Source organism: Acartia tonsa, chromosome 3 (assembly GCF_053477335.1).
Source record: "Acartia tonsa isolate MP-2025a chromosome 3, ASM5347733v1, whole genome shotgun sequence".
Taxonomy (NCBI): domain Eukaryota; kingdom Metazoa; phylum Arthropoda; class Copepoda; order Calanoida; family Acartiidae; genus Acartia; species Acartia tonsa.
The window spans coordinates 25,544,758-25,557,697 of NC_137262.1; the positions used below are offsets into that span (position 1 = coordinate 25,544,758).

The 12,940-nt window shown below is 31.9% G+C and overlaps 1 protein-coding gene across 3 annotated transcripts in view; it reads left to right on the top strand.

Moving 5' to 3' along the window:
* Nucleotides 1-12,940, top strand: part of l(3)76BDm (trafficking protein particle complex subunit 8 homolog l(3)76BDm) — a 17,150-nt gene continuing 4,210 nt past the window's right edge. For all 3 annotated transcript variants that reach the window (XM_080153291.1, XM_080153292.1, XM_080153293.1), the window contains exons 1-17: nt 1-2,350; nt 2,861-2,934; nt 3,335-3,446; nt 3,747-3,873; nt 5,793-5,921; nt 6,789-7,555; nt 7,705-7,750; nt 8,287-8,422; nt 8,575-8,682; nt 9,371-9,474; nt 9,880-10,076; nt 10,295-10,466; nt 10,983-11,200; nt 11,496-11,657; nt 11,853-12,038; nt 12,338-12,479; nt 12,773-12,912. In XM_080153291.1, the coding sequence (XP_080009417.1) occupies nt 2,309-2,350; nt 2,861-2,934; nt 3,335-3,446; nt 3,747-3,873; nt 5,793-5,921; nt 6,789-7,555; nt 7,705-7,750; nt 8,287-8,422; nt 8,575-8,682; nt 9,371-9,474; nt 9,880-10,076; nt 10,295-10,466; nt 10,983-11,200; nt 11,496-11,657; nt 11,853-12,038; nt 12,338-12,479; nt 12,773-12,912 (2,862 nt within the window). In that variant the 5' untranslated portion in view covers nt 1-2,308. The remainder of the gene's footprint in view (nt 2,351-2,860; nt 2,935-3,334; nt 3,447-3,746; nt 3,874-5,792; nt 5,922-6,788; nt 7,556-7,704; nt 7,751-8,286; nt 8,423-8,574; nt 8,683-9,370; nt 9,475-9,879; nt 10,077-10,294; nt 10,467-10,982; nt 11,201-11,495; nt 11,658-11,852; nt 12,039-12,337; nt 12,480-12,772; nt 12,913-12,940) is intronic.

Here is a 12,940-nt window from a genome sequence, read left to right on the forward strand (position 1 = left end):
CCTCTTTTTTAACCCCCTCCCCTTTTTCTCTCCCCCTAAAAGGGGGGTGCCCAAAACTGCCCAAAAGGACCTTATATTGGGCGGCCCAAAACCGCCCGCCCAAAACTGCCCGCCCAAAAGCGCCCGCCCAAAATGACAACCCTGTATATATACGAACAGTTATTTTTGGAAATAATGATCAAGCAAAACTTAATAATTACAATTATTCTTTTAAAAGCACATCCATATCTATATTTTGCATCTAATATTCAAAATAAGTACCTACCTATTTAAAATTTAATAATGTTTCATCAATCTTTTTCTTCACTTGTCAGTAAATCCTACAAAGTTTTTATCTTCCCTACCTTTAATTTAGTTTTTGTTTAAGATAAAATAATTTTTTTTCATCAACCTTTTAATGCTACTTTTACAAATGCAACTTTAATTTTGCCACTTACTAGGTACCTTTTTAAAAGTGTTAAAATGTAAAACAAAATAACACATAATTTTCTTTTGATGATTCTAGCAAGACAATTAAGGTTTCATGGATATTTTAGTGTAAAAAATACAGAAAATATAAGGTAATATAATTGACAATTTGGTAAGTTTGGCATTATAAAACAGGTTTGAAGCTTTATTATTGAATTTTGTAAATACCCAACTTCGTTGTACCTACCCCATTTAACTCACAGTTAGTTTAATCAAATCGTTAAATCTTTCATAATCAATGTATTTAGTCAAATTAGATTTATGTACAGGAACAATGTTCATAGCTGGTGTAGAACTAAGAATGCGTCGAGAAAATGTGCACGTCGATATTTTTACAATGTCTTAGTAACAATGTTTATTTTTAAAAGCGAAGCTTTTCATTTAATTAGGGTCGGTCCGTCCGTCCGTCCGTCCGTCCGTCCGTCCGTACGTCCGTCCGTACGTCCATCCGAGATAGTTAGCTTTTATTCGTTAATTTAAGCATGTTAGAATTGTCCTATCGATTTCAAACTTTGCATGGTGATTTCTGTAGTAGTTAGGTACGATTTAGAAAGCGTAGCAACTCTATAATCATTACCCAAATGTCCGTACGTCATTTTAAACATGTTGTTTTTTTTACTTTTTTAAATAGCTTTTATTCGTTAATTTAAGCATGTTAGAATTGTCCTATCGATTTCAAATTTTGTATGGTAATTCCTGTAATAGTTAGGTACGATTTAGAAAGCGTAGCAACTCTATAATCATTACCAGAATGTCCGTATGTCCATTTTAAACATGTTGATTTTTCTACTTTTTTAACAACGAATTTTTATATGATCTAATTATCCGTTTGATCTGATATTTGGTATATTGATTCCTGGGACAACAAAGAACAATATTTTAAGCGAAGCAACTCTATAATCAAGCCCTAAAGATGTAAGTATGTCCATAAACATTATCCTGTATCAAGCAGTTTTTCAACAAATTTACTTACAATTTTGCTTCGAATCTTATACTTTTATATTCTGATTATTCAGTTCATACACTATACAAGTATTAATGTCCGTTTGTCCTACCGTTTCAGTGCTTCGCTTTTATGGATGTTGTCATCCTTGTTTATATCACTTGTAACAATTGTGATTTTTAAACAAATAGGATTGGGCATACCAAAAATTCTTGTATTTATGTTTGTAGGTATTGTCTTTTATATTTTGATTTACTAAGTAGGCATTTATTTTTGCTATGTATAATTATATTGTAAATTAATCTAAATTACCTACCTATTCTTCATTATTATATTACCATATATAAATGGTACAATTTTTATAGGTTCTTTTTTTTTATAATTTCAGCCCATTTTTCATAATCACTTTCAACCAAGTGCGTTCTTTAAGCAAAACCTATTAAATTTTAGGTATCTAATTAAAAACATTGCACAAACTTTTAAATCTTTGTAAATAAAAATCTACAATATTGTAATCTTTAGGTATTTTCCTGATATCTTTCTTAAATCTAGGGATCCAAGTATATGACATCAGAAAACAGTAAAAAAAAGAAATGTTTATAACCCCTATTGATGCTGAGTTTGAATGTTAAAGCTTTAAAAATGATCAACTGAGATATAAACTATTTTAATAATAGACTGTAGAAAAACTATATTTCATTTGTTTTCCAAAAAATAAGTAAAATATCTTTTTATCACAATGTCTTATACCCAAAATCCCTGGAATGCTCATCAATATTTAGATGTTTTAAAACTTTAGTATTGCTATTCTAAAAACTGTGTTTAATGATTGTGCATACATATTAATAATTCTATGCCATCTTGCAGAAGTGAATCCGCCAACTTGCGAAAGTGAGGATGGCCTTCCCACAGGGAACAGCTGTTCAGGACTGGATCCAGGTAAGAATAATTTGGGGTTAATACTATTTTCCGTAATTGGGGAGAAATGGTTAGAATTAAAACATACATCATTTTCATCTCATTCAAAATTATATATATTTCACTTGGTAAAAACATTTACCTACAAACTGAATCGATTTGTTCCATTATCTTTTACTTTTTCTCATACCTTTACCCAAATTTTCTGAGGTAAAGTAAAAGATAATGAATTATTTTCAAATAAAGAAAAAAGTTTATAATTTTAGATGAATCTTACTACAACAAAAGAATTGGTAACTTTTTAACAACCGCTAAGCAATAACAATTATGTTCAGAAATAGCACAGCAACAACATATTGACAACTTCGTTGACAAAGAAAATAACATTATAATATTAAACTTAAGATTGATACTTTTTGGCATGCATTTTTAATACAATTTATAAGTTTGTTATTTTAAAAATACCTATTTGTTTCAGAAAGTAAGGATGATTTCTTCTAAGTATATATTAACCTATAATTTTTTCTGTAGGATTATTACAGTCCAGTTCTGTGCGTGCTCGCTAGCGATGATGCCGAGGCCGTCGCTTTCAAAAATAACCTCAGGCATTAATCATTTTTTGGAATTGAACCTTGGACGTTCAGGGGGAAAGGGAGGGGGGGGGGGAGTGTTTACCCGTCTAAATTTAAAACCCCTTATTTGACGCCTCTCAAAATTTAAAAAAAAAACATTAAATTAAATCCCATAAGCCTTTGAATTTAAAATCTCCCTTATTTCACCCCCATAAAAAAGGCTTTGACGTCCTTGCATAGGACCATTCCAGTGTAATACACAAATCAACCCTTCCCCCTCATTTAAAATCCTGTAAGAGCAAAGAAGGCAAAGTTGTAAGGAAATGCTAAAGAATAAAATATCAGTATCTTCTCTTGTAAAATCCTTAAGAAATTCCCGTTAGGGATAATTAGTGTCTTCAATTCAAAAATGATGAAAATTACCCATCCGCAGTGTGACAGAGCTTCTGCAGCCTTTCTCTAAGGTGTTGGCAGCCGCTGACTTGGGTATCAGCGATGCGGACGGCGCCAGAACATATCCAAACTCAATTAATATCATATTACAGGTACTACCTAGCAATGTATATTAGTATAAACTATAATGTTTAGTTTTAGAAAAAGATGTAACGTACAATTATAGACTTTGCAGGATAAACATTAAACATACTGAGAACGAATATACTTCTCCTATTGTATCTAAAGTAAAAACAACAAATAATGTAAAATACATTGCACACAAACTGAACTTTCATGTTAAATGTTTATTGTCCAGTAGCTAAAAATTTAATAGGGGATAGAAAAGGTGGACATTAGAACTAAATTTTACATTTTCTTTAATGTACTTTTAATGAAAATATTTCTTGCAGGACTTCAAGAAGGACCTGAACCGACTGATAACTCAGAAAGTGATGCTTGACCGGGTCAGCCAGGAGAATTGTAGAGAATCTGAACTCGTCACTCATAACTTTGACAAATTATCTATTGACATCCCAGGTAAAAAAAAGTTCATATATCGGATTTTGAAATTTTGAACTTGAAGTTTGCCAATATTTTTACTTACCTAGTATATATTAAAAATTCCTATGAAAATCATTTAATTTTTTTACAGGGGGTGTATAATTATATTCTGCACAAGATTCATTTTTATTCCTCTGCTGCAAATTTTTATATTTTTTCCCCTCCTGGTTTTTTCTTCCAAGGAAGGGGAAAAATGAAAAAATATTTTCAAGACTATTAATTTTATTCATACTATCCACCCTCTTGCATATTCTTTTAGTTTTTTACACCAAGGAGGGGAGAAAAATGGAAAAAAAATGTTTTAAGTTCTCTTAACTTTTATAGTTATTTTTTTTCCCCCAACCACATATTTTGCAGAATATACAACCCTTTTTTTTACTGATACTCCGAGACATTCATAGAGAAAATAATAAAAGAGAGAAATCGAGGTATTTGAAGGACTAAAATAGGCAGTGGGCCTAGAGGCCTATATTGAGCAATTGCCGCGCTGAATTTTTAATGTTATTCCACCACTTTTCAAAATGGGAATATCTTAAAATTAAATATAATTTCAAGACAATTATAGTTGCTGTTTGAAGCATAAATCTAATTTTTAAGGGATGATATAGAAATATTTTGACTTATCATCCATTCTGATGAAACCTAATGAAAGAATATAAAATTATCATTATTAATTTTTCATGACTTTGCTACTGACTTTAATCATAACACTCATTATCAGCTTATAAGATTTATATTGCAGTCTATCTAACTTATATTTTTTAATAAATAAACGTTTTTACAAATTTATTATGAACATTTGATTGTAAATTATAATAATCAGTTTTTCAGTGCCATCTACCTTTGGATATAGAACTAGAATATCAAAGCGTTCATCAATTTTTATTTTGCCTGTATTTTTCTTGTTTTGGATTTTTGTCACTAAAGGGCCAAACCCTGAGGGGTAAATAACATCACTTGAAAATGTTAAAAATATTGTAAAAACGAGTATTGTCTGAGAAAGAACATAGATAGCATTACAGATTATTCACTTATTTAGATTATTCAGTTATGAAATTTTTTATTTAATATTTAGCCTTAGTTTTAATGTATGTCTTTGAAGTAGACAACTAGCGAACCTGGTGGCTGAGAGCTAAACTATTAATTTTTTATTAGTAAACATTTAAAAGTTTTATCATGTTAATTAGATTTAAATATTACATTTAGGCTAATTTGAAAAAAAATAAATTTTTGATCATAAAAGGTGAACCCTCCTATTTTTAAACTAGGCGAAACATACTTTTCTGCTGCACTAAGACCGTCCGCGGCTGTTTGTTTTTTAAGATTCTAAATCAAATTGTATTTTAAATATTTTCTTTAATTTTTTTTAAAACATAATAAATTACAGAAAAATAATAATAATTAATAAGATAAAATTTTTTTTATTTTTTTTTACATATATAGAATAGGTTATGATTAAGATGCAAAAAGCCGCGGACGGTTTAGAAAAATAGCAGACAAATTATTTTAGTAGGGGGGAAGTAATATTTTACAATGAAATTGGGGTGAGTATTCATCCTCTTATCCTTTTTCCTTATGGAGACATTTCATACTTAGGTAGGTATTTAAAAAGAACAGTAATACTTTGTTTTACCTTATTAAGAAAACAATTTAACCTTTTTCAATCTTTTCTACTTACTCTTTTAATTATTCTCATTGTTTAATTTGGTTAACGACATTCTAAGATTTTTTAAGTTTTGTAATATGCGCCATTTATGCATAATAACAATCTATATAACATTTTTTTCTTATCAGAGTTAAGTTAAATCTTTACTAATATTTTATTAGGTACCAAGTCAATTTTAGATAGGAGGCGTTTTTTATTTATGAAATACGAATTATTCAAATTTTCTTAGGTTCAACACCCTGGTTTGATGTCTGGATGAAACATTACCTTCACAGTTTACCAGTGTCAGAATATGAATTTTTAAAACATGTTTTTGGATGCATTTTTGTTGTCTCATCTTCTTGTAATACCTCACCAGGTAAAACTTTGTTTGTAGTTGAGAAAATTACCTAATGCAGGGGTGTTTTATTCTGCTTGGAATCCCCTCTAAAAAGGGGAGGGGGAAATCGAAAAAATAAAGAATACCTACTCAAAACATTTTATTCTATTTTTCTCCTAGGAAGTCGGGGGGGGGGGGGGGGGGGAGAAGGAATGAAATATTTGGCCGATGGGAAAGAAAATAAATCTTGTGCAAAATATTATACACCCCTTCCTGATTGTTTAGCATAGTAACAACAAGACAGGTTTCCCAGTTAAACATGCTTAAGCAAACACATAATCTCTTGTAAAAAGAAAGCAGATTATATAACCCCAGAATAGGCAATTTGAAAATAAAGGAGGGCCGCATATATATTTAAATAAAATGTAGTTAATGTAAGAAATAAACATAATAGAACTAGAAATATATTTAGTTTGTTTAACTAAATCAGATTTGGAAAGAATTTATTCCATCAATCTGTTCTGTCTTTACTCTTGGCTCCACTGATTAGGTGTAATTAACTCCTTATGTATTGAGATATGTATCTCATTCTTAACAGATTTTTTACCTGAAATATACAAATAACTTAAATTTCACAGCCGTATAAATGTTAAGTGGATTTTAGAGTGTCGGTAACTAAAAGAATCTATGTCTCTAGAAATGGACTTCACACATTTATTGACGTTGAATAGTTGTAAATTCTTGCAACAATTTGTAAATCACTTCAAACAGACACGGTCCTAAGTATTAGACTTATGTAATACTATTGAAAAGAGCATAAACACGAGAATTTTGAGTTATACCTAACGTTTTTTGACATTTATTATTATGAAAAAATACATTAATAAAATGTTTATTTTTTTTTAGTTGAAAAGTTGCGAGGGCTAGTGGAAATGCAGCACAGAAACCAACATGAACAAAAATCCATAAACTATTTCTCTCCCAACATAATAAAGTGCTTTATCCTGTTGCACGACGCCTCCAACCCCTCCGTGGACGAGACCGAGGCCCAGACTCAATTTAGCCAAATGCAAAGCGCCTTCGGGCCACAAGTTTGTCACTACTTGAAAATAAACACCGGTGATATTATCAACAACGATTCCAGTGATGTTAATAATAGTGTTAAAAAATCATATTTATCCCAATATTGGCTGGGATTTAGCCATAGATTTTTCTCGTCTGAGCTAAGACGTAATATTAGTGATGCTAGCCCAACGGGGGGCGTGGCTGACTTTAATTTCCAATCACCAACTGCCGATAGTTTATCGCCAACTGGTGGCGGTAGCAGTAAGCCGCCAACCGCTTTGGAGCATCCGCTGGCGTTAGCGGAGGTGCCTGAATCTCCTGCAATTGTGATACCAAATACGTCGCGGTTGTCGCGAGCCTCGCCTGACACTGTTGCGGCCGTGCTTAGTGATACCGACATCGGTCGCATCCAGTTGGTTGTTCGAGAAATAGTTATTAAATCCGTCATTCCTTATGCAGAAAAGCAAATAAAGTCCTTGCACGAGGTAGCGGCGAACAAAAAGTCACGTGGTCTGTTTGCCGGCGCAAAGCGGTGGTTTGGCAACCAGAAGGGGATGGCCGGGGCAATAGCCAGCGTCGGTTATGCTAGAGACGCCCCAGAATTACAGGTATGGACACTTAGTTTCCTTATTTAAATCAATAAAAGAAACAATTATACAGAATTTATAAGAGGGCTCAATATTAATGATTTTTTCTTAAATTGTTTGCAAACTAAACCATAATACAAATACCAAATATAGGAGTAATTTTTGTCTAGGTTAGAAAGCTTGCGGATGTCTACTTTCTGATGAATATGTTCAAAGGCACGGTTTTATAACAATATTATATACCTACCTACCTGATTATAAATGTGAAAATTTTTTATCTTAAAATAGGTCTTTATTCCTACAATTTTATTTAATTTATAACATTCACATCAATATTGATACCTATTGCTTCCTAAGGTTGTTAGGGCAGGTTGAAGAAAAGTATTTAAATTATAGTCGGGAATAAAGGTTTCATTTATGTAAAATATTGACGTTGAGGTCTGATCCAAGCCAGGCCTTATCTTTCTTGTTTAATAATAGTTGGATAATGATTTGATAATTAAACGTGGATATTAAAACAGGGGGGAAATTGTAGTCAACATGGTATAACATCCGGACATCACTTATTGGTCAGTTCGTCCTTCCAGTAGAAGGGGAGGGGATATATTAGATGGGGCTGTGAGGATATTTATTTTAGCCAGCTACAAGTTTCACTTTATTCGAGTATATGATAATCTGGTGTAAGATCCAAGTAATAAAAAATCCATTACAATAATGTGTTTTTCTTAATTGTTAATTAACTGCGTGCCAAGGCGCCTACACTCACTACTACAATGCAAAGAAAGACTTCCAGCAGGACGAAGCCTGGACCTATTATGCGCCAGCAGTGGAAATGGCTGCGCTCTCTATGTTTATGGTAAATACTGTTGGGGCTGCGGAGAAAAAATACAGGAACATTATCTTCAATGTATATAATTAAAATGCCCACTAAGATCTTTTTAAGTTTCTTTTTTACTTGAAAATTATCATGCAAATGTGTTTCTATTTATAACTGCTATGAGTTCCTTTTTCATAATTCAAATAAATAATGTTAACAAATCCAGGGTGGATTATATGGAGGATTCAGTGGCCAAATATTTAACAGTCTGTCAGTCACCAGAGTTTGCAGTAAGAGCCACCCTGTTTGATGCTCTTTGCCTCAAAAATCAAGGAAAATAGATAAATAATGTCTTAGAATCAAGAACATTCCTTTATTAACATCCAATATAAAAAAAGATTAATCGGATTAATGCCTTTTGCTATAGACCTAAATCTAAACTATCCTTCCAGGGGTGTATACTCTGCAGGGGGTACCCTGCTGAAGGGAGGGGGGGGGGGAGGGGGGATAAAAGATATGTGAGAGGGGAGAAAAGAAAAAAAACAGTCCTGAAGCCATTTTTCCCATTATCTCCCAATCCTTGGGGGAGAAAAACTAAAAAAAATATGTGGAGGGGAAAAAATGAATAAAATAAAGAGTACGGAGAACATTTTTCCACCTCTTTAAGGAAATAAAATAGAAGGGGGAGGGAATAAAATATTATGCCGTAGGGAAAAAATGAATCTTGTGAAGAACATACACCCCTGTATCCTGATTTAATCTTTCTTTAAAAATCTTTCAATTTGTTTATCTTTAAAAGTTTTTTTTCTTTATGTGCAGAAAATGATGTAAAGAAAACCTTTTTCGCCATAGATGTTCCGCTTGTCATTAATTACCTAGTTTTTTTTAAAGGACCCAGTATTTTTAACCCAATTCATTTTGTCTTACACACTACGAAGAAGATAGTAAATTGTTGTGAAAGTGTTTTTAAGCATATTTCATTTTAAAAATCCCTTAATTTATCTTTTCTTGAAAATTGTAGGTATGTACACTGAATCAGCTAATAGTTATATAAAAATGACCAACGAACTAAGTGATTTAAGATCTGCTATGCTTTTGGAACAAGCTGCTTACTGCTTTCTTCAGGAATGATTAGTATCTCTATTATGGATCTTACTGTGGAACATTCTAAAGCATTATGAAGTACCTACTAGCTTTGTATGTAGTAAACGAATCTTCAAGAAATATTCTCATTCAAATGAGGAAGAATGTTATATCAATGATCTTATAACCGCTGAAATTGTAGGAGTCATCATGGCAGGCATTTATCAATTTCAGATTTTTTAGGGAAAGAAGGCCTTTGCAAACCAGCATAAAAGAAATGCCCCCTTGGAAATTATTTTTTAATGGTTATTTAAAGTTACTCCTTACTTAAAACGTTGTTGGATATGTTTCCCTCAATTTATAGATTGATTACACTGTATAACTTGTATCTTACATAAGTTCTCGTTACAATATTATTAAGAGTTCTAATTGACAAAAAAATTGAAGGCCCCATTGCCAAGCTTGAGAAAATACGGCTTCCACATAGTTCTATCTGGGTACAGGTTTACCAAGACCGGAGGCTGTAAGGAGCATGCTGTACGTCTATACAGACAGGGCTCACAAGTCTATGATAGAAAAGGATGGCTCCTCAGTAGTGAAAATATTCTTTACACATTGGGACATCAGAAATTTATGCTTAAGGTATTACATATTTAAACAGTAAACACAATATGACTCAAACTAATGAAAAAAAACACATTTTGTAAATTTTTACCATAAAAACCTTTCTCTGAAAAAGATTTTTAACCCATAATCATTTAAATATTAAGGTGCTAAAGACCATTAATCAAAGTTTTATTGTTATTATGCAACATTAAGTATATTTTACAGGCCTTGAGCTTATTTAATTTATATTTAAGGACTTTTCAACGTCAGCTGAGTATTTCAACAGCTTGATGGCTGTTTCAACTGGCCGTAACCACCTACAGCAGATGGTCCACTTGAGAGAATTCTTCCTTGTTTTCCATGCCAGGTTTAAAGAGAACAAGAATGTTGTTCCCATCACAATTCCCAAGCTAATTGATCAGGCAAGTTAGAAAATTACAGTGTTCTTACCCTTAAATAAAACAATAATACATTCATGAAAGAATCATAAATGTTGAACATTTTACTAACTTTTAATTAATGATTTTTTTTCACCAAGGAGGGGGGAAAATATTTAAAGAATCCTATATTTTATTCATTTATCCCCCATACCACACATTTTTTATTTTTTTTTCTCACCTAGTGGGAGGGGGGGGGGGGGGGGAATGGAAAAAATGTTTTCAGTTCTCTTAATTTTTACATTTTTCCCCCCAACCACATATTTTTTGTATTTTTTCCCTTCTCTTTAGCAGGGTCAATTTTGCAAATATACACCCCTGAGATACACTCAAAGCAACATAGCAAAAAAGATATGGAACTATTATTTTAGTATTGTAATTGCGTCAAAAAATATAAGGAAAATATTAAATCAATAAAAAGTCATTATCATTAGAATCTGGCTTTTTATTCAGTCATAATTGCTATACCTTTATGATTTAATTCAAAAAACGTTTCTTTAGGAAGTAGAAGTAAGTCTGTCAGATCCAGGTGTTTCAGGCAGTCCCAACCAGGATGGAGATCTACCTGTCCAACAGACCACCCCCAGCCAGAGCCCAGGTGGCAACACCTGGCAGGATATTGAGAAGGCCATCCTGAATGGTATCAGAAGTCAGGAAACTTTGGTCATGTCTCAGACATGTCAGCAGTTGTTCAAAGATGGAACTTTGAATAATCTTAGTCCTCAGGAAAGTTTCTATATCTAGTGTCTACTCAACATTTCATTTCAAATTGCATTTTGTCTTTATAAAATAATACCAGTTAGAATAAATACCGGGATAGATGTAAATTTAGAAACAGCTAAAATATATTTTATGTAAAACAATTGGTTAGTTACGGTTGAAAATATTCCTATGTTTTTATATTGAATACATATTTCTTTCTAAATTTTATTTATTGTATGTATTTTGTTTTAGTTTGCGTTATTAACTTTCTTTTCTAAAATTAATGTGTAAACTTAATTGAAACTGTTTACAAATACAGGCTGTTGTCGGTGAATTCATCTATGTTACCATTCCATTTGAGAACAAATTTCCTGTTGGTTTTCAGATGAAAAACCTCAGCCTGCTTTGGAAATTTACATGCTCTAAAGATGACTCAACGTATACAAATGAGAAACCTGACCCTGACAATCCATGCCTGGCAATTATACATTACACTTAACTGATTGATTTTTTTGTCAGTATCACAGATTTTTCAAGCAATGATAGCAAAAATACAATAAAAGATAAAAACTGTCACTTTTGTTTTTATAAACCTAAAGTTATTTTAACTAAGAGTCATAATATTTAGACAATACAAAGGAATAACAAAATTATAATTTATAATTGTTCCCAGGATGTAAAAAGTAAGCCACTTGATGTTTGTACCCTAGAACCAAATAGTAAAGGATCATATGTTATGAAAATAATGTGTTACACCCCTGGAGAACTCAACATTATTGGTGTGGAATATATGCTCAAGCCTTTGTTTCCTGACAGGGAACCTACGGACCATCAGATCAGAGGCAAACAATACATACAAGTAAGATTAAGAATCTGTTGGTATTAATTCTTCTTAATCTCAAAGCTTTGTTATTTATTAATTCTAGTTGATTATTGCTAAGTATTTGTAAAGTAATGAATATTTACCTAAACTAGCTTATTTAAACTCAGTCATTCAATTTAGTTTATTAAAAAATATTGTTTTTAGTTCAATAATTTATACCTACTTACTTATAAATTCCTAATTTATCATAAATCATCCTCCTTAAAATATGTAACAGGATTATAATTCACTCCCTTATGTTTTTATACTTGTCTAAGTTTTTATCTTTATTTTAGGTGTCGGGTCCGCGGTTAAACACAGTGCTAGATCACAAGACCAAGATAGTGTATGGACAGGATAAGAGATTAAACATTTGTGTGAGGCAGCCACAACCCTTGCTACAGGCTAGATTAAAAACTCCAGAAGTCCTTTATTCAGGTAACTTTTCTTGTGGCTACTCAACTTTTTACTAAACTGAATTTTTTTCTCATTTAACCTAATAATAGACTTACGTATAGCCAAATATTATTTTGCAAGATTATATAAGGACAACTTTCAGCATTTAGTATGATTAAACAAAAAACAAGGACTCATACTGCAAAACACAACTGACAATAAAAAAAAACTTAGAATGTGAAAAAGTCAGCAAAAGTGTTGAAGGGATAGAATGGGGAATTTGGATAATATTTTATTTTAGCAATACAAAAATGTATATCAGCTGTAACTTTTAGGTGAGCTTAAGTGTGTGGAGCTTATCTTAACAAACACATCAAAAATAGCCCTGAAGAATTTACACATGGTGTGTACCAGCCCTGGTATATTCTCATTTGGTAAACAAAGAGACAAAACATTGTTCGAGCTTCCACTTATTCAGGGATTTTATGTGTATGCTATCAGTA